The 22,537-nt window shown below is 36.8% G+C and overlaps 1 protein-coding gene across 1 annotated transcript in view; it reads left to right on the top strand.

The window, feature by feature from the left end:
- The window catches only part of FAM227B (family with sequence similarity 227 member B), a 203,619-nt gene that overhangs the window by 4,335 nt on the left and 176,747 nt on the right, over positions 1-22,537 (top strand). The window contains exons 4-8 of the mRNA XM_045162068.1: positions 1,256-1,487; positions 4,044-4,111; positions 7,099-7,134; positions 7,898-8,002; positions 13,980-14,078. Coding sequence (XP_045018003.1) covers positions 1,256-1,487; positions 4,044-4,111; positions 7,099-7,134; positions 7,898-8,002; positions 13,980-14,078 — 540 coding nt within the window. The remainder of the gene's footprint in view (positions 1-1,255; positions 1,488-4,043; positions 4,112-7,098; positions 7,135-7,897; positions 8,003-13,979; positions 14,079-22,537) is intronic.

The following is a 22,537-nucleotide window of genomic DNA, read 5'->3' as shown; positions in this document are numbered from 1 at the left end:
AAATGGAAGTAGAATAGACCAAGGCAAAATTTAAAATTTCTGATCTGCAGACTCCAGATTTATTCCCATTTAAGCTAAATTCCCAGAATATCTTACCCACATTCTTCTTAAAAGAGTTTCATCCTATGAAAACTGCTACTCTTCCAGAAAGCATTCTCTTATTCACAAACCTTTAATTATGTCCATTATCTTTCTTTGTTTTGGTATTCAACAACTCAATTAAAAGATTATCTTGTATTTAGATTTGCAGATATTAATGTTGTGATTCCCCTTTCCTTCCCTTTCCTTCTTCTCCTTCCCTTCCTGAACAATGTAGTCCTAAAGCCATTTGGGGGTCAAAACAAGGCAGCATCCACATTGGTAGGGGAAGGAAATGTGCTGTGGTCCCCCGGAGCAGGCTTTCGGAACCTTGCCACCATGGGGAAGATATCCATGTGACCCCACAGGTGTCGGAGTCCAAGGGGGTGAGGATGGTATTCACATGTGACCAGGGTGGGGAGGTGGTTCCAGGAAGTACAGAGACAAACTGTGGCCTGGTTAGAAAAGTCAGAGCCTAAGCAGAATGAGAAGGGCATCCATATACTGAAGAGTCTAGCAGTGGATAGGAGAGATTGGTTACCTGAGAAGATTGATCCAATCAGTACATATATTTAAGATAATGTCAGTTAGATTTTTCACTCTTGGAGATGGTAATTATGATATGGAAAAAGAGAAAACTAGAATGTTTGGAACTGGAATTAAATTTATCAATATGAACTCATGGCTTTAATTACATAGAGGTCAAGACTGAGGAACTGTTGTAGACCAAAGGGGATTAAAGACATATGATGCTTAAATGCAATGTGTGATACTGAACTAGATCCTTTTACCATAAAGAGCATTATTGATTTAGTTGATGAACTCACGTAATCTCAGAGAATTATATAGGAATGATGTAATAATGCCAGTTTCCTTATTCTGATAGTTATAGTTGGTTATGTAGGGGAATGTTTTTGTTCTTTGGAAATAAATACTCAACTATTCAAGGATGATGGCATCAGTCAAGTAAGCAACTTACTTTCAAATGATTCAGGAAGGAAGGTTTTTGTAAAGCATTTGAAACTTCCAAAGTTTATGTTTTTTTACAAATTAAAAAATATACATTTAATAAAAATTATGCTGTAGAATAAAACTTCAGTTTTAGTTCATTGATTTTTGAACTTTTTAAATTCATTCAAAAAATGATTTAAGTTGTACTGTCTCACATTTTCTGCAGGATCATTGGCCAAAGGAAATCCATTTATGGGATAGTGATAAATTGTTATACACTATGAAGAAAATAAAAGAAGATAGTTCATTTACTTCCATTTATACACATCTGTGGGGAAATGTCCTGCGAGTAGATGATGCAGCTATGGCCATGGAGTCAAGATTAGCAGAATGTTCAATTCTTTTGAAAAACCATGCTTCTGAAATATTTGAGTGGAACAGAATAATTTCCAGGACAAGTAAATCTATTTTTTATATACATAAAGTAATTGTCAGTTGTATGTGTGTCTGTTGTGTTTGTGTCTATCTGTGTGTGTATTCTCATAAAGAATGAAATCCTAAGGTAAAAATATCTAAAAACATAAATTTATTTTATTTTAAAACCTCTTCATTTCTAAATGGTCCAGTATGGCTTTTTAGTTGAACATGACCATTTGGATTCAAAGAAAGTGTTGCTGGGACAAAACCTAAAACAGTTCTAAACTTTGATCTGGAGCAGAGATAACTGAATATCAGGGAAACAGAGTTGCATTAACAAATATTGGTACCAGAGAAAAGCAAGTCAGAAAGAATCAAGATATAAAAACAGTTAGACCTATAACCAAAATAAAAGGAGTGAGACTTCACCTATATAAGCTAAGTTAGTTTGTGAGAAATACTTAGCATTCACTATTGGATAACTGCAGACTGAGTGAAAAGCTTATCTGTAAGTAACGATAATTTTTACTGCTTTTCAGTATTTATATAGCCTTTACCTAGTTGTATTTTTAACACTTTGAGAATACTTTTAGATACTTTTGATACTTTTTAGAACACTTTTAGATACTAATGGTGATTCTTATTCTTTAAGGGGCAAACTTGTCATATATGTCTTAAGAATGATATTGGTTGTACTTACATTTTCTGTGTATTAAATAGATGTGATTATTTAGCTACTTAATACCATTTTCAGACCTTGAGTTTTCAAAATCTGAGTGTGTCTAAATACAATGTTATTAAATTCTCTAGTGTGAGAATTTTCTTATGGAATTTTTAATTATTTAAAATTATTAAAAAAAAATTTTAAATTATACAAGCTACATATATATAGCTGTGTCTATATAAACATCTATTTCTGCTTTATTGACTATGCCAAAGCCTTTGACTATGTGGATCACAATAAACTGTGGAAAATTCTGAAAGAGATGGGAATACCAGACCACCTGATCTGCCTCTTGAGAAATTTGTATGCAGGTCAGGAAGCAACAGTTAGAACTGGACATGGAACAACAGACTGGTTCCAAATTGGAAAAGGAGTACGTCAAGGCTGTATATTGTCACCCTGTTTATTTAACTTATATGCAGAGTACATCATGAGAAACGCTGGACTGGAAGAAACACAAGCTGGAATCAAGATTGCTGGGAGAAATATCAATAACCTCAGATACGCAGATGACACCACCCTTATGGCAGAAAGTGAAGAGGAACTAAAAAGCCTCTTGATGAAAGTGAAAGTGGAGAGTGAAAAAGTTGGCTTAAAGCTCAACATTTAGAAAACGAAGATCATGGCATCTGGTCCCATCACTTCATGGGAAATAGATGGGGAAACAGTGGAAACAATGTCAGACTTTATTTTTCTGGGCTCCAAAATCACTGCAGATGGTGACTGCGGCCATGGTTTTTCCTGTGGTCATGTATGGATGTGAGAGTTGGACTGTGAAGAAGGCTGAGCGCTGAAGAATTGATGCTTTTGAACTGTGGTGTTGGAGAAGACTCTTGAGAGTCCCTTGGCCTGCAAGGAGATCCAACCAGTCCATTCTGAAGGAGATCAGCCCTGGGATTTCTTTGGAAGGAATGATGCTAAAGCTGAAACTCCAGTACTTTGGCCACCTCATGCGAAGAGTTGACTTATTGGAAAAGACTCTGATGCTGGGAGGGATTGGGGGCAGGAGGAGAAGGGGACGACAGAGGACGAGATGGCTGGATGGCATCACTGACTCGATGGACGTGAGTCTCAGTGAACTCCGGGAATTGGTGATGGACAGGGAGGCCTGGCGTGCTGCGATTCATGGGGTCGCAAAGAGTCGGACACGACTGAGCGACTGATCTGATCTGATATAAACATATATATATAGAGAAAGCACCTGTGCATAATTTTAAAAAACAACTTTTTATGCACTCATTGTCCTCCATATGTAAGTATCAGAGCTTAGACTCAAGTCTAGATTATCTGACTTCAGAGCCCCCATAGTCTTTCACTGGGCCATGCTCCAGGGTCCTGTACCATATTGTGTTTAAGGTGACCATGAAACAACCAGATGTAAGTGGCTGAGCTGTTTGAAAAACTTGGGGTTGTTCAGTAAGAAGGGATTAAGGTAAAATTGTAGATATAGGAGCAAATACTAAAGACAGACTAGTTGGAAGGTGACATTTCTAAATAGCAAAAGGAAAAGGAAAAGATATAATTTAACTCAGACTAGCATTATGTATCTAGCATTATGCTTATCAAAATATTTGCTTGGAGTTTGGGACCCCAAAGCTGATGCTCTGTGACAACCAGGAGGGGTGGGGTGAGGTGGGAGGGGGGACCAGGAGTAAGGGGACATATATGTGCCTATGGCTGATTCATGTTGATAAATGGCAAAAACCGTCACAATTATCCTTCAATTAAATAAATTTTAAAAATTTAATAACTGGTTGATATCATTGGATAGTTTTATATATAATTTTCTTAATATATATAATTATATATAATCTGCTTTTCAATTTTAAAGGATATTTGTGTATTTACATGTGTAAACTCTCATTTTTTAAAGTTTCTCATGGAAAACTGAAACAATACAAGGCATTTCTGAAGAAGTACCATAAGGAAAAGAAGATAATGGTATGGTATTTGTTTTCATCTTGCTTGAAAAACTATTTCACAGAAAATGTCACTATAATTTCATAAATAAGCATTGATAACATTAAAAATTTCCTTTTAGTTTTTTATCATCTATCTATCCCTGTATTTTTAAAATAGCTGGGCTCATAGTCTTCTTTATACACTCAGTATGACTTTTGGTGTTCTCACATCACTGCAATTTATTTGAAGACTTATTTTATCCTCTGGTTATTTAAAACTTTATAATGTCTTATACTTAGGGGTATATGTCCCAAATGTCTTTTTCCTTTAGGAAAAAAGAACAGTTTTTATTGCCTGTAGAATTACTTTGTTAACTTTTTTAAAAGAATCTCTGAGATTTTGATTAGAATTATAATAGCTTTCTTTGAGAAACTTCGTCTTTTTCAAAAATGCATTCTAAAATTAAAGCTAGAAAAACTTGAAATGCGGTCATTCATCCATCCATCTCCTCAAATGTTTTTTAAATTTCAAATTACTTGGTATGTTATTTTTCCTGATTATGACTAAGGTAGTCATTATAGAAAATTAAGCCTTAAGCACTAAACAGGATAAGCATTCTTATTTTATCATTTATAGATAAATAACATATCTCACTATTGTCATTTTCATTTGTCTTTTTATTTAAAAACATTTAAAATTCAAATTAAACTAACTTTTAAACATATTCAATGTTTTATGGAATTTTTACCATTGCCAAATGTAGAAGGGTTTCTACATCATTTAAAAAATAAACTAATGTAATAGCCCTCTTGCTGGATGTTTGGTTAAATTTCATTATTATTTACAAAGCTGCTAGGAATATATTTAGAGCTAAAATTTGTGATTATGCATGATTATTTCATGATAAATTTCAGAAGTGAAACTATTAATACATGGGAAAAATGTGAAAATCTAAGTGTTTTGATACACGTTGCCAAATTGTTTTCTAGAAAGGAGGTACAGTTCAGTTCAGTCACTCAGTAGCGTCTGACTCTTTGTGACTCCATGAACTGCAGCACACCAGGCTTCCCTGTCCATCACCAGCTCCCGGAGTTTACTCAAACTCATGTCCATTGAGTCGGTGATGCCATCCAACCATCTCATCCTCTGTCGTCCCCTTCTCCTCCAGCCTTAAATCTTGCCCAGCATCAGGGTCTTTTCAAATGACTCAGTTCTTTGCATCAAGTGACTGAAGTACTGGAGTTTCACCTTTAGCATCAGTCCTTCCAATGAATATTCAGGACTGATTTCCTTTAGGATGGACTGGTTGACTCTCCTTGCAGTCCAAGGGACTCTCAAGAGTCTTCTCCAACACCACAGTTCAAAAGCATCAATTCTTCAGCACTTAGCTTTCTTTATAGTCCAACTCTCACATCCATACATGACTTCTGGAAAATCCATAGCTTTGACTAGACGGACCTTTGTTGGCCAAGTAGTGTCTCTGCTTTTTCATAAGCTGCCTAGGTTGGTCATAACTTTTCTTTTAATGAGCAAGCATCTTGTAATTTCATGGCAGCAGTCACCATCTGCAGTGATTTTGGAGCCCCTCCAAAATAAAGCCTGTCACTGTTTCCACTGTTTCCCCATCTATTCACCATGAAGTGATGGGACCAAATACCATGAGCTTAGTTTTCTGAGTGTTGAGTTTTAAGCCAACATAACTAGTTACATTAGTCATTGTAAATTTTGTATTTTCAAAAGGATTTCAAAAATTCTAATGAATTTTATCAAATGTTTTTCAGGATCTCTTAAAATGACCTTTTAAATGAATTGCACTAACAAAACTTTTAATGATAATTTTGTTAAATATATCTTATTGGATTTCATCAGTATTTTAAAATTTATTATTTATATTTTTGTGGTATATTTTTCAGATTGTGTTATCAAGAACTAGTTTTGTGTTACTATTACTCTGCTCTTTGAAAACTTTCAGTGTTTCTTTGTTTTCTGGAGACTAAAACCAGGACTTCAAGATTAATATCTTTTAAAATCCCAATTTATTGACCAATTATGTCTGTAGCTCTCAAGCATACAGCTTTATTTCTTATAACTGATCTCACTTTCCTTCTCTTTTTTATCCATTTACCAATACTTTAAATGGCAATAACGTGATCCTCTTTCATATGGCAGTATATCATCATCCTTTCTAATTGGTTTCCTATGTCATCTCTTAAATGATATATGTATGTGTGTAATGTGTATAAACTTGCCTGCAAGGTAGTTAGTAAACAATATATTAGCATGTCTAGAACACCCAAACTAATCTAAACAGAAGGGTTCCTGTTCTCTGTGTAAAGTGATGTCATGGGCATGAAGATGTGCCACCCAGATTCCCCTTCAAGGAAGGACCTGTTGCCCCAGCTGCTAAAAGCGTTGTTAGTGGACATCCTTCAGCTGTCAGCTCCTTCAGGGATTCCTCTCACAGACAGATCTCCTCTCCCAAGGAAACTATCATCTAGGAGTCACTCACTCACACTACCGCCCAGGACTCAAACTCACAAGTTGGAAACAGAAAGACCTGACTCTGTCAACCCAGTTCAGGACAACTGCTATGGGTCCTTTCAGTTTTAGAGCTCTGCTCAGGGTCAGGGCTGATTGACTTGCTTCATAGCTGACTTTTCCGTCTTCCGTCTCCTCTTGCCTTCCATAGATAATCAATCCCCATAAACATTCTGAACACTAAATTGGTTTTCCACCTCACAGTCTGTTTCCCAGAAAAATCAAACTGCAATAAGTAGTTGGTATATATTTCTGTTATAGCTCTTATGTCTTTGTGTTTTGTATATGTAGCTGACTCCCTTCTTACCCCCAGACTAACTTGAGGACAAGGAATATTTTTGTATTCTCAGCATCTTATATAGCAACAGCATTCTCTGTCTCAGTAAGACACACACACACACACACACACACATATACTTAGTAGAGTTACAAAGTCTAAAAATACTTAAATTTAGAATTTTAAAGATTTTATTTTAAATTTTTTCCAGCTTTCAGATGAAATGGAGACAAAGAAGGATATAGAGGTATTTAAAATTTCTGTTTTATGAGATTATATATCAAAAATATTATGTGGAACTAAAAGAATGTTTAAAGTAATATAGCAATAAATATAGATAATGGCCCCAGAAGAGAGAGTTGGAAAAAATACAGAAGCTATCTTTTTCTGACTCATCAATTTCTTTATGTGTAGCCTGTCTAAAATTTGTTGTAATTTAAGTTAAAATTAGTTCTGAAATAATTGCTTTTACTTTTAAATTTTTGACATGTGAATATGCCAGGGCTCTTAATATCATCAGTTCAGTTCAGTTCAGTTCAGTCGCTCAGTCGCTCAGTCGTGTCTGACTCTTTGTGACTCCATGAATCGCAGCACACCAGGCCTCCCTGTCCATCACCAACTCCCAGAGTTCACCCAGACTCACGTCCATCGAGTCAGTGATGCCATCCAGCCATCTCATCCTCTGTCGTCCCCTTCTCCTCCTGCCCCCAATCCCTCCAAGCATCAGAGTCTTTTCCAATAAGTCAACTCTTCACATGAGGTGGCCAAAGTACTGGAGTTTCAGCTTTAGCATCATTCCTTCCAAAGAAATCCCAGGGCTGATCTCCTTCAGAATGGACTGGTTGGATAATACGAAGATTTTTCTTGGGTGGGATAAAATATATTTACTTATTTTTAGTAAAAGTTTGTAATATAATTGCTAGTGAATGCTAGTAGAATTTTTACCTGTCTTCTGTAGTTATATGAAAAGAATTAAGTAATTCCTGTTCTGTGATTTTTCTTCTTTCTAGGGTTGTGACTTCCCAGGATTTAGAACAAATGAGCTTACTCAGCTACCTAGACATCTGAATGCTGAACGAATTTATCTTTTTATTTTAAAGGCCCATAACTTTGATGTATGTAAATATTATTTTATTTCTATTATATGATACATTTGGAGAATATGATTTCATGAATTAGGCCTTTATTTAAAGCTATGACAGATTAGGTATTAAGCAAGATTTAATTCTTTCTGGCATTAAGTCTAGCAGGAAAGACCAGTGATATTTTTAACACCTTGATAACCAAAAGAGAATATATTTGATTCTGTGTTACTGCCTCAGGAGTCTGAGGTTGCTAGTGTGCATTGATTTGGCACATGACTATAACAGGTGTTTCCCCCTCTCCCCGCTCTATCAGCTCAGGATATGTTAGCCTGCTCATTTTGATGTCAGGATAATTTAGGAGAACCCTTCCCCACAGCCCCACCTTTTGAACCTTCAACTTTATGAGGAATTTTTAAGAAATATCTCTACAGAAATATCAGTAGCCAGTTTATTGAAAAACTGCACACAGGAAGGTAAATAGATCATTGGCCATTGAATGCCAGGTATAGGATGAGGTTTGAGTGGTTTTTGGTATTGATTTCCCTCTCATTTAAATATGAAGTGATCAACTAAAAAGGTTTCTGTTTCCTGGGGACTTGGACAACGCTCCTTGTACCTCCAGGCAGACTCTGAGATGGACTTGGCTCTTAGTAGACCCTCTGCTGGGAGCTTCTCAGGCAGTGCTTGTGGTAAAGATCCCACCTGCCAATGCAGGAGAGGTAAGAGACTTGGGGTTCAATTCCTGGGTTGCGAAGATCCCCTAAAGGTGGGCATGGCAACCTACTCCAGTATTTTTGCCTGGAGAATCCTGTGGATAGAGGAGCCTGGCCAGCTAGTCCATGGGGTCACAAAGAGTTGGACATAACTGAAGCGATTTACCATGCATGCACACAGACCCTCTTCCTGTCCTTCACCACTAGCCTTCCTGTGGCTCTTTATTTCTCAACACAAAATCAATCTTCTCTCCTACTATAGTCCCCTATAGATGATCAGAAGGAGCACAGTCAGCCATTAAACTTGGATAAATCAGTGTCAGCCATTATTCTCTGCCCATTCCTCACTCTTCAAGATGAGAGTGCATCATTTTAGTGTTTCATCCTCAAGAAAAAATATTCCAAGAAATAATCTGATTAACCTGATTTGGGCCTCCTGTTTGCCCCTCCATTAGGGAACCACAGAACTCCATTGAAAACTCCACCTGAAATGATTTAGTAATTACACCTTTTCTTATTTTCTATACTAATATAGATGCTTCTCAATTCTCTTTTATATTTTATGGGATATTGATGAGAGGAAAGCCTTAGTTTGCCCTCATGATACAATCACCTGATTTCATTTTTTAAGAGAAAAACTATAGGTGGTATGATTATGCCTGGATCATGAGCATGTTTGTTACATTGTCTGACTATTTTCCAAAGTTTCCTCAGGGAAAAGGTTTTATTATAAAGAAATTAATATAAATTATTGTTAAAATAATCTTAGGAATGTTCTAGACATTCTATAATCTTTAATTTTAGCATTTTGTATTCTAAAATGAGACTATATTTTAACCATGGATGCATGTACATCTAACATAGATCACAAGTCGGTCACATAAACAAGACATAGAATACAGCTGTGAGGAGTATTTTGTATACTTGGAGGATGCCAGCATTTTTGAAAGAAGTGGGAAAGGGAGGAGTGTATGCAGATAGGGGGTTGGGTTAAGAAGTACACAGGATATGACAAGCAGCTAGGTTTAGGATATTTTGAGTTTATGTACCAACAGTGTGTCCCTGGTGGTAAAGAATCCACCTGCCAATGCAGGAAATGCGGGTACGATCCCTGATTGGGAAGATCCCTGGAGTAGGAAGTGGCAATCGACTCCAGTATTCTTGCCTGGAGAATGCCAAGGACAGAGAAGCCTGGCAGGCTACAGTCCATGGGGTCACAAAGAGCTGGATATGACTTAGCAATTATCAATAACAACTAACAATGGTATATCTAAACATAGATAACCAGTGTTCTATTTGTTAATACACCTACCTGATTTGAAAAAAGAATTTTAATGGGCCTGTTGTCATCGTTCAATTGCTGTGACCTCAACTCTTTGCAACCCTATGGACTGCAGCATGCCAAGCTTCCCTGTCCTGCACCGTCTCCCGGAGTTTGCTCGAATTCATGTCCTTCGAGTTGATGATGCTACCTAACCATCTCATCCTCTGACACTCCATTCTCCTTTTGCCTTCAATCTTTGCCAACATAAGTCTTTTCCAGTGAATTGGCTCTTTGCATGAGGTGGCCAAAGTGTTCAGCAACAGTCCCTCTAATGAACATTCAGAGTTGATTTCCTTTAGGATTGACAAGTTTGATCTCCTTGTTGTCCAAAGGACCCTAAAGAATATTTTCCATCTCCACAATTTGAAAGCATCAGTTCTTTAGCACTCAGCCTTCTTTATAGTCCAGATCTCACATCTGTATGTGACTACTGGAAAAACCATAGCTTTGACTATATGTGGACCTTTGTAAGCAAAGTTACGTCTTTGCTTTTTAATACTCTTATGTTTGTCATAGCTTTTCTTCCAAAGAGCAAGTGTCTTTTAATTTCATGGCTGCAGTCACTGTCTGAAGTGATTTTTGGACCCCAAGAAAATCTGCCACTGCTTCCACTTTTTCCCCTTCTATTTGTCATGAAGTGATGGGACTGGATCCCATGATCTTATTTTTTTGAATGTTGACTTTTAAACCAGCTTTTCCACTCTCCTCTTTCACCCCATCAAGAGGTTCTTTAGTTCCTCTTTACTTTCTGCCTTAGGGCTGTACCATCTGTGTATCTGAGGTTCTTGATATATCTCCTGGCAGTCTTGATTCCAGCTTGTGATTCATCCAGCCTGGCATTTTGCAAGATATACCTGCATATAAGTTAAATAGGGTGACAATATACAGCCTTGTACTCCTTTCCCAAGTTTGAACCAGTGAGTTGTTCCATATGCAGGTCTAGCTGTTGCTTCTTGAGTTTTTCAGGAGACAGGTAAGATGGTCTGGTATTCCCCTCTTTAAGAATTTTCCATAGTTTTTTTTTTTTTAATTTTATTTTTTAACTTTACAATATTGTATTGGTTTTGCCATATATCGAAATGAATCCACCACAGGTATACATGTGTTCCCCATCCTGAACCCTCCTCCCTCCCCATACCATCCCTCTGGGTCGTCCCAGTGCACCAGCCCCAAGCATCCAGTATCGTGCATCAAACCTGGACTGGCGAATCGTTTCATATATGATATTATACATATTTCAATGCCATTCTCCCAAATCATCCTGAGAGAGTCAGTTCCTAGGCAGGTTGATAGGGAGTCTAGGGGTCCCCAAGGAGAGAGGGGTCTGGAATTCTCAAGGAGGAAGAAAGGACAAACTTTTTTTCTTTCTCCACATTCCTTAGGAATATATAACAATAATGTATCCTGCCTAAGGACAGTCCTTGGATTCAACCTTCTGTTATCTTAAAATGTAAATTATGGGAGTAGACCTGGTCTTTACAAGGACGTATCTTGCCTGAGGACAGTGTTATCTTAAAATGTAAATTATGGGAGTAGGTCTGATGAGGTCTTTACAACCTCCAGACATTCTTTGGATTATATAACCTCATTGTTAACACTAGCAAGCGGGTACTCTTTCTGCCCCCTTCTGATGCCTATGTCAGAAGCTTTCTCTATCTCCTTTATACTTTAATAAAACTTTATTACACAAAAGCTCTGAGCGATCAAGCCTCATCTCTGGCCTCAGATTGAATTCTTCTCCTCCGGGGGCCAAGAATCCCGGTATCTTCCCGTGATTCAACAACAACCTTTCAATCCCACCCTCTCCGTCTCCCACAGAGTCCAAAAGACTGTTCTATACATCAGTGTCTCTTTTGCTGTCTCGTATACAGGGTTATTGTTACCATCTTTCTAAATTCCATATATATGCATTAGTATACTGTATTGGTGCTTTTCTTTCTGGCTTACTTCACTCTGTATAATAGGCTCCAATTCCACACAGTCAAAGGTTCTGAGAGAACACGGTCCCCTGGAGGAGGTAATGAGAAACCCCACCAGTATTCTTGCTGTGAGAACCCTATGAACAGTATGAGAAGGCAATTGGCCTGCTACACATGTGCAATGCAATGGCATTCAAATAGATGATGAAATTAAAGTGAAGAAAAAATAAGTGTAGGAAAATCAGAAGGAATGTTATTTCATAGAAATGCTTATTGTAACTTTCCAAGAGTGAACTTTATGAATCTAAAGCTTGGAAAGAGAGTGTTAAAGGGTTACTGTTACATGCTTGAAGGCAAGGCAATCCATGAAATTGACTGGATTCACGTTACCCTGTCCAAATAACATTCTTGCACATACAGTCGTAGATTAAGTTTCTTGATAAAGTGTAAATTATACCCTGTACCATCCAGAACAGAACCTTGACTACAGATGATGCTCAGTAAAAATTTATTGAATTGGGTGAAAAGAGGCCTATATTATGAGAAAGCTGAGCCACAAACATACAGATATACACAAAATGTCTTAGAGGACATTAGAAGTAGTTTTATCCAACCTATTAAAAGAATCAGTAATAGGAGAAAAAGTTCCAAGTCAGATAATGTATAGGCTTCAAGGTATGTTTACATTTATATGAATCAAAGTGTCACAAAAGGTAAAGGTTAATGGAAGAAAGTACCATTTAACTTTTTAAGCTGGGTTTGGAATTTTTTGGCAGATTTCTAGTTTTTGTTGTTTTGACTAAATACTGATAATAATTTAAAGAATTTGGAATTTTCCTGAAAGTTAGTGTCACTAAGCATAACCAAAGCTTAGAACAGAAGCAATCATGTAATTAGTTTACACTAAAAAGCATGCTTGTTTGAAATTTAGAAAGTATTTCAACAAAAATTCAGATTTTTCTCTTGTATTTTAACTTTCTACTTTTTTCTTTATGTTTTTTGTAATTAAGGAGTACTAAATAAGTTGAAGCTCTTACCAATGTATTCTATAAAGTGGCCTCTGAAAAAGAAGTGCCCCTACAGAATGCATGATAAAAAAAATCTCCTTGGTATAAAAGTTTGCAGGTTTCCCTGCTGACTCAGGGGTAAAGAAACCTCCTACCAATACAGGAGATGCAGGTTCAATCCCTTGATGAGGACGATCCCCTGGAGAAGGACATGGCAACCCACTCCAGTCTTCTTGCCTGGGAAATCCCATGGACAGAGGAGCCTGGCCAGCCACAGTCTTTTGGGCCACAGAGTCGGACAGGACTGAACTGACTGAGCGCACATAAAAGTTGGTACAATATCCTTTTTGTAGACTTGTACTTGAGGAAGAGAAGTTCCTACCTATGGATTTCATTGAAATAAATCTTGAACTGTACTGAATTTGCCATTTAAAAACTTTTAATGAATAAGATAAAATGATCCACTGAATGTGTGTATCTGTTAATCCCAAACTTAAGATTTATCCCTCTCCACTACTTTCCCTTTTGATAACCTTAAGTTTATTTTCTATGCCTGTGATTAGCTGAATTTTAAAATTTATTTACTTTAATTATATATAAATTTAAAATTACTTGATTCAATTACTGAAAAAATTTAAATTAGAGTTAAAAAATAATAACCATATATTTTATAAAATCTAGTTATGATCTAGTATTTTTGAAGAAAATACAGTGTTCAAAATTGAGATGTGTTGTAAATATAAAATATATACTGTATTTCAAGGACCTAGTACCCAAAGGAATGTAAAATATTTCATTAATAATTTTATAAAATTTATTATAATACTAATATTTTAAATATATTTGGTTAAATGTCACTAAAACTTCACCTTTGTACTTTGTTAAAATGTCTACTAGAAAACTTAATATATGGATGACTCACATTAAATTTCTATTGAGCAGTGGTAGTCTATAACTATTAAATACATACTCTTTATAAAGCCTATTATATTAATGTGTCTTATAATACATATTAATTTGATCATATATATCTTTTTTCCATAGGGAAAAGTTTTTAAAATCTGGAGGACTCATTTTCTCTCAGAAGCTTCTCTTGCTCTTTTGCATGATTGCTTTTGGTGGTGGTTTCTCCATAAATTTAAGGTAAAATGTTTTTTTTAAACTTCTTTTTAAAAAGTTTGCAGCATAATTTTTCATTAACGGTAACACTGGTGTTTTTTTAATGTTCTTCTGATCCTATCACAAAGCTTGTTTTTTTAGTACTCTGCATATATTAAAAGTCATGTTTGAAATCTAGAGTTCTTTTAGAGGAGTTAAAACCTTAATGTGGATTTCAAAGATCCAGAGTCTGTTTTAGTCAGAAAAAGAGTAGTTAAACATTGTAGTAAATAATAAAGTTGTAGCTTTACTCAATAGTATAATGCACTGATGAACACTAAAGAGAAAATCAACTGCAAATCAGTGACATTGAACACTAAAGAGAAAATCAACTGCAAATCAGTGACATTGAAAGAGGTTTCACTTAGAAAACACAATATATCAGATGCGGAGAGGGTCCTCTCTTGATTCAGAAAGATGAAAACTCTGCTTAGGATTAAAAAGAGAAAGACATGCGTATCTGGGAAGCAGTAAAAGAATGGAAATAAGCAGTATGCGAGTCTTACATCAGAGAATACATGAGCCTGGAGAAAGTGGGGAATACCAATGGCTGCTGTGTGGCCTCTGGATCTAGAAGAATGAAGAGCAGAGTAATGCTGGGGACCACAGTCCAAGCATTAAGAAGGTGTGCTGCCCCATCAGGGAAGTCTGATATTAGGCTCAGTTCTTCACCTCCCCAGCTCAAATTGCCCAAGGAAAACTGCTTATGGATTCTTTCATACAATGAAGGAATGAGTTCTATTGATTTTTCATAAAACTATTTGAATAGAGCATTATGTTCCTTGTGGCTCAACTGTTAAAAGAATCCACCAGCAATGCGGGAGACCTGGTTCGATCCCTGGGATGAGAAGATGCCCTGGAGAGGGGAAAGGCTACCCACTCCAATATGCTGGCCTAGAGAATTCCATGGACTGTATAGTCCATGAGGTCGCAAAGAGTCAGACAATAGCTGAGCGACTTTCACTTCATCATCACTTCACATGTGTTAGAATAATTAATGTAATTCAAGGTAAGAGTATCTGTCCTGTATTTCTGATATTGTTAGGAGTTGAATGAGAAATAGGAAGTGGTGTATCAGTTCTACAAAGGCAATTATGTAGGGAAACATAAAATGAGACTTTCATTACCTTAAATTTCTTTTTCCAGATCTGGATTCCAGATCCAGATCTGGAAAAATTTATATTTTTCCATGATAACAGAGAGAAAGCATTACTTTCCCACTTAAATCTGTTAGGATTATATATATGACAAGTTTTTGAAGGAAACATAATCTAGCAATGTTTCTAGTAACTGCTTTGTCAAGCTACATTATTTGGAACAAACAGATCTGACACATAAGTGTTAACAACCCACTACATTTATAGGGGTATCTGTGGAATAACAAGGAATTAGAAGTCATTTTGTCTTTAAGCAAACTATTCTCTCTAACTGCTGGCTTCCTGAAATTATAGTAATTATTTAAAAATCTTACAATTTAATAACATTTCCAATATCATTAAGATCTCTGATGTGTTTTGAGGAACATTATATGATTGATCTGAGTGAGAGTTCTGCTACTGTTCTAAGGGAACTGAAAGGGTATCCAAGTCATATTGAAGCAACATTTCCATGATTTAACCAGAACAGCGCCTGTTTCATCTGTTCTGTTGATTACATTTCACCTATGATTTTATTTCTATGAGGGTTCTTTTGTTAAATATATGAAGCCAGTGAGCTAGATTAAAGCATGGCCTCCTGGGTTCCTAAATACATCAAATAAATGTGGTGAGTGCTCATACATTTTTACCAGCATTGTGTGGGAATATTTGTACTGTTAGGTAAGCTCATATTTCAAGCTGTGCTACATTTTCAGGTGAATACAAAACACATACATTCTGTCTATTTTTAGGTCCACCTTATAGGCTGTGGTTCATGGGGTCGCAAAGAGTTGGACAGAACTGAGCAACTGAACTGAACTGATAAATGATAAATAGTACTGACTTTATAACTAGAATAACCTCCCCCCAAGCCACTAGTACAGTTTAATTACCAACAGCACAATATGAAATAATATATAATCATACTCCAGAATATAGCATGATTCAGTATGCTGACTCTGAAACTTATTTCAGTAATTGTTAGGTGACTAATATAAAAGCAAATTTCTTTTATTACTCGTGACTTAGTGGTAAATTGATCTGGTAGAAAAAGTGCTGGGCTTGAATCCAGGAAACAGTGATAGACTTTATTTTGGGGGGCTCCAAAATCACTGCAGGTGGTGACTGCAGCCATGAAAAAAAGATGCTTATTCCTTGGAAGAAAAGTTATGACCAACCTAGACAGCATATTAAAAAGCAGAGACATTACTTTGCCAACAAAGGTCCATCTAGTCAAAGCTAAGGTTTTTCCAGTAGTCATGTATGGATGTGAGAGTTGGATGGACTATAAAGAAAGCTGAGCGCCAAAGAATTGATGCTTTTGAACTGTGGTGTTGGAGAAGACTCTTGAGAGTCCCTTGGACTGCTGATCCAGGGGACTGCTGATCCAACCAGTCAATCCTAAAGGAAATCAGTCCTGAATATTCATTGGAAGGACTGATGCTGCACCTGAAACTCCAGCACTTTAGCCACCTGATGCAAAGAACTGACTCATTTGAAAAGCCCCTGATGCTGGGAGGGGGGAAAAGAAGGGGACAACAGAGGATGAGATGGTTGGATGGCATCACCAACTCAATGGACCTGAGTTTGAGTAAACTCCGGGAATTGGTGATGCACAGGAAAGCCTGGTGTGCTGCAGTTCATGGGGTCACAAAGAGTCAGACACAACTGAGTGACCGAACTGAGCTGAATTGAACTTACTCCAAGAAGTTAAAATTTTAAATCTGGTTTTCCCAGTAGTTAGGGTGACATTTCAATACTTGGGCCACCTGATGTGAAGAACTGACTCATTTGAAAAGACCCTGATGCTGGGAAAGATTGAAGGCAGGAGGAGAAGGGGAGGACAGAGGATGAGATGGTTGGATGGCATCACCGACTCAATGGACATGAGTTTGGATAAACTCCCGGAGTTGGTGATGGACGGGGAGGCCTGGCGTGCTGCAGTCCATGGGATTGCAAAGAGTCAGACTCTACTAAGTGACTGAACTGAATTGAACTGAGGGTAAAACTTTGGGTTAGTCAGAAGATTGCTCTGAGCTTCAATAATCTCGTCTTCAAAACAAACAAAAACAGATTTAAAAAAACTCTCTCTTTTGCCCTAAAAGTAACATAAGTAAGAGCCCTAGTAAACTGTGAAATACTATATAAGTGTGATATGGATTCAGTGCAATAGAATTACGATCTGGCTTTCAGAAACAAGTTTGAAAGTGTTTATCAGTCAGTCAGGTCCAACTCTTTATGACCCCATGGACTGTAGTCTGCCAGACTCCTCTGTCCATGGAATTCTCCAGGCAAGAATGCTGGAATGGATAGTCATTCCTTCTCCAGATCTTCCCAACCCAGGGATCAAACCCAGGTCTTCCCCACTGCAGGCAGATTCCTTACCACCTGAGCCACCAGGGAAGCCCCCCAAACAAGTTTATCCGTTAGTAAATGATGTAACTAAATAGTTACTTCTTGCATAAAAACTTTAAAAATTACCTTGTTTCTGTTTATTGGAAGTTAGGAAATGCATTTAAAGTTGTTTGTTTACATAGAAGTTGTTTAAATGGTATTTAGGGTATATGGTAAGTGTTCAGTGGATACATCTATCATTATTATGTTTATTATTATATTCATAGTGAAAATACAGTGTTCCAAAAATTCCTGGCTAATGTATAGGCTAGTGATAAAAGTTTCCCTGATGATGTTTGACTAGAAGAATTCCAGTAATGATATACCCTTAAAGGTTTCAAAATTGTCCATGGGACTTTGGCTCTCAAAATGATTCAGAAGCCTGGAAAGTATATCACTTCTACCCATAAAATATCAAAGATAAGCCATATGTAACCCACAAAAATAACAACTTTTTTCACCTCATCATACAGAGTAAATCGGAAAGCAAAGAATGTTACCAGGGAAGAGTAACTGTATAATGAGGACTTTCCTGGTGGCTCAGATAGTAAAGAATCTGCCTGCAATGCAGGAGACCCAGGTTCAATCCCTGAGTCCGGAAGATCCCCCGGAGAACGGCATTCCAGTATTCTTGCCTGGGGAATTCCATGGACGGAGGAACCTGGCAGGCTACAGTCCATGGGGTTGCAAGGAGTTGGACACGACTGAGTGACTAACATAAACACAAAGTAGTCAATTCTTCATTATGACATAACAATGAAATATTTATATACCTAATTAAAATGCTTTGAAACATTTAATTAAAAATTTTATACTTAAAGGAGAAAGACAAATCTTAAAATATAGTTAGATATTTCAGCACCTCAGTCTCAGTAATTGGTAGAATGTACAGAAATCAGTTAATGATATAGAATGATGTAGATGATTTGAGCAATACTTTGTTAACCAACTTTATGTATCTAATTGATATGTATTAAGCATTCCTGTTAATGACAGTAGAATACACATTTTTCTCATGTACATATTAAATCTTTACCAACTATATTCTGGGCTAGGAAAACATTCTAATAAAATTAAAAGAATCAAGTCATGTTTTTAGACCAAAATGGAATTATAGTGTAAATGGATAACAGAAAGCTATCTGGAAAATCCTCAAATATTTGGAAACTAACATTCTTCTCAGGAACTATGGGTCAAACCAGAAATCAATAGGGAAATTGAAAAGTGTTTTGAGCTTATTGAAAATGCTAATGTAGATTAAATTTGTGAGATATACCTCAAGCAGTATTTGGAAATTTAAAGCATTAAGATGCCTATATTTGAAATACAGAACGTTCTCAAAAACCATGACCCCAGCTTCTAGTGTAGGAAACTAAACAAAGAAATGAAAACCCAAAGTATGCAGAAGAAAGGAAATAATAAAGACCAGTTGTTGTCGTTTCTTAGTCACTCAGTCATGTCCGACACTTTTGCAATCCCATGGACTGTAACCCACCAGGCTCCTCTAGAAATGGGATTTTCCAGGCAAAATTACTAGAGTGAGTTGCCATTAATGTATAAGAGTTCCCAAACAACCAATAACTCAAAGAATAAATCACAGGGGAAATTAGAAAATAGCTTGAGACAAATGAAAACAAAAACAGAACATAAAACTTGCAGGGAAAAACAAAAGCAGTGCTAAAAGAGAAATTTGTAGTTTTAAACAAATCAATAAACAATATATCAACAACCTAAATTTACCTAGTAAGGAACTAGAAAAAGAAGGATAAACTGAACCCTTAGCTAATAGAAGGAGGGAATGAATAGATTAGAGTGGAGATAAATAAAACAGAGAATTGAAAAATAGTAGAGAAAAGCAACAGAATCAAAAGTTATTCCCTGAGATCAATAAAATTGACAAACCTCTAGCAAGAGTAAGAGAGAAGGAAATGGCAGCCCACTCCAGGATTCTTGCCTAGAGAATCCTGTGGACAGAGGAGCCTGGTGGGCTGCTGTCATAGGGTTGCACAGAGTCAGACACAACTGAAGCGACTTAGCAGCAGCAGCAGCAAGAGTAAGAGGACTCAAATTAAAGTCAAATAAAAGTAGGAACTTTACTATCAGCAAAGAAATAAGAAGGATTAAGAGGACTGTGAATAAACATATAATAACAAATTGGATAGCCTGTATAAAATGGACAAATTCCTAGAGATATATAATTTTCCAAGACTGAATAATGAAGAAATAGACAATCTAAATAGATCTATAACTAGTAGGGAGATTAAATCAGTAATCATAAACCTCCCAACAAAGAAAGTCCTGGACCAAATGACTTCACTGATGAATTCTGCCAATGTTTAAAGAAGAATTAACACCATTCCTTTTCAAACTCTTCTAAAAAATTGAAGAGGGAATTCTCCTAGCTCATTTTATGAGACCAGTATTGCCGTGATACCAAAGCTAAAGATACTACAAAAAAAAAAAAAGTACAGATCAATATCCTCTTTGATGGATATTGATACAAAAGCCTTCAACAAAATACTAGGAAACTAAATTCAGCAGTATATTAAAAGGGTTATACAGCCTGACCAATGAGCTTTATTCCTGGAATGCAAGAATGATTTAACATATGTTAAATAGCTAGATCTAATGAGCATATCAGTAACTTGAATGCCCATCAGCTGTAGGATAACTTTTCTTTTCAAGCATAAAAAACATGTATAAAAATTTACCATACTATTTTGCTACTCAGTCTCCTGTGAAAGTATATTTGATGTGTACATTACACTGAATTGTATTAGTCAAAGACATGTTTTGAAACTTTGTCTAGATATTTCTTCATACATGATTGTAGGTTGTGTAGCTGAAACATGCCAACTTTATATATAATCTCATTTAATTCTCATACAACCCTAAATCTTAGAACCACTTGCCATTATGTAAATGATCCAGAATTTTTAGCTATTAACATTATCATTGTTTCTATTACTATCTCCATCCATAAACTTATTACAGAGTCATGAGAGCTATATTGGGAGTTAGGAGACCTGGATTCTAGTCTGGCTTTCAGTTACTTAACTGTGTATCAGTTCAGTCGCTCAATCGTGTCCAACTTTTTGCAACCCAATGGACTGCAGCACGCCAGGCTTCCCTATCCATCACCAGCTCCCGGAGTTTACTCAACTCATGTCCATCAAGTCAGGGATGCCATCCAGCCATCTCATCCTCTGTTGTCCTCTTCTCCTCTTGCCTTCAATCTTTCCCAGCATCAGGGTCTTTTCCAATGAGTCAATTCTTCGCATCAGGTGGCCAAAGTATTTGAGCATCAGCATCAGTCATACTTAACTGTGTATGACCTTAAATAATTCACTTAAGCTTTCTGGACAGTAGTACAATCACTAAATTAGAGAAGTTTAACCTAGGTGATATCTAACTTCCATTTTAATTCTAAGATACTATACATTTATGAATCCCAGGTCATATGGCTTGCTAATTTGATAGAAAATTACCACTGAATTTAATCATTTTTGGTGTTTATTACCAAAACCTATTAATGCCAGCTTGTGCTTCTACTGTTGATATCATAAATGAATTTGGACTCTTAATTCATCTCTTCATTGCTTAATAGAGCAAGAATTCAAGGTGCTACCTTAAGACTTTACTATAATGTTAACAGTATTATTATCTATAGATTTCTTCCTTCTTATAACTTACATGCAGAGTGCATCATGAGAAACGCTGGGCTGGAAGAAGCACAACCTGGAATCAAGATTGCTGGGAGAAATATCACTATGCAGGCAATATGCAGATGACACCACCTTTATGGCAGAAAGTGAAGAACTAAAGAGCCTCTTGATGAAAGTGAAAGAGGAGAGTGAAAAAGTTGGCTTAAAGCTCAACATTCAGAAAACGAAGATCATGGCATCTGGTCCCATCATTTCATGGGAAATAGATGGGGAAACAGTGTCAGACTTTATTTTTTGGGCCTCCAAAATCACTGCAGATGGTGACTGCAGCCATGAAATTAAAAGACGCTTACTCCTTGGAAGGAAAGTTATGACCAACCTAGATAGCATATTCAACAGCAGAGACATTACTTTGCCAGCAAAGTTCTGTCTGGTCAAGGCTATGGTTTTTCCTGTGGTCATGTATGGATGTGAGAGTTGGACTGTGAAGAAGGCTGAGCGCTGAAGTATTGATGCTTTTGAACTGTGGTGTTGGAGAAGACTCTTGAGAGTCCCTTGGACTGCAAAGAGATCCAACCAGTCCATTCTGAAGGAGATCAGCCCTGGGATTTCTTTGGAAGGAATGATGCTAAAGCTGAAACTCCAGTACTTTGGCCACCTCATGCGAAGGGTTGACTCATTGGAAAAGACTCTGATGCTGGGGGGGATTGGGGGCAGGAAGAGAAGGGGACGACAGAGGATGAGATGGCTGGATGGCATCACCAACTCGATGGATATGAGTTTGAGTAAACTCCAAGAGTTGGCAATGGACAGGGAGGCCTGCGATTCATGGGGTCGCAAAGAGTCAGACACGACTGAGCGACTGAACTGAACTGAACTGATGACATTCTACTTTGTTTTTAGTCTTTCATGTCACTATTTTACTAGTTCTGGCTATGGCTGTCTCATTCCAGTAATTGCTTTAATTTTATACTGAGTTACTTATTATGAAAGATTTGAAATGGCTATAGAATAATAGAAGGCAACTATGTCATTGACAGCCTTGTACATGCCAACCACTATTTAAGAACCTTCATTAATTCATCAGACATTGGTTTGCTTTCTGTGTGCCAGGCACTGTGCTGAGGGCTTTAAATACAAAGTCAAACAAAATGCGATCCTTGTCCCAATTGAATTTTAAGATACTACTTTAAGGCCCGTATATATTACCTACATTTGCAAACAAGGAGACTAGGATTTGCCCAGGATA

This window comes from Bubalus bubalis, chromosome 11 (assembly GCF_019923935.1).
Source record: "Bubalus bubalis isolate 160015118507 breed Murrah chromosome 11, NDDB_SH_1, whole genome shotgun sequence".
Lineage (NCBI taxonomy): Eukaryota > Metazoa > Chordata > Mammalia > Artiodactyla > Bovidae > Bubalus > Bubalus bubalis.
The sequence above is the reverse complement of the archived record's forward strand: the minus strand, read 5'-3'. Positions and strand labels throughout refer to the sequence as shown.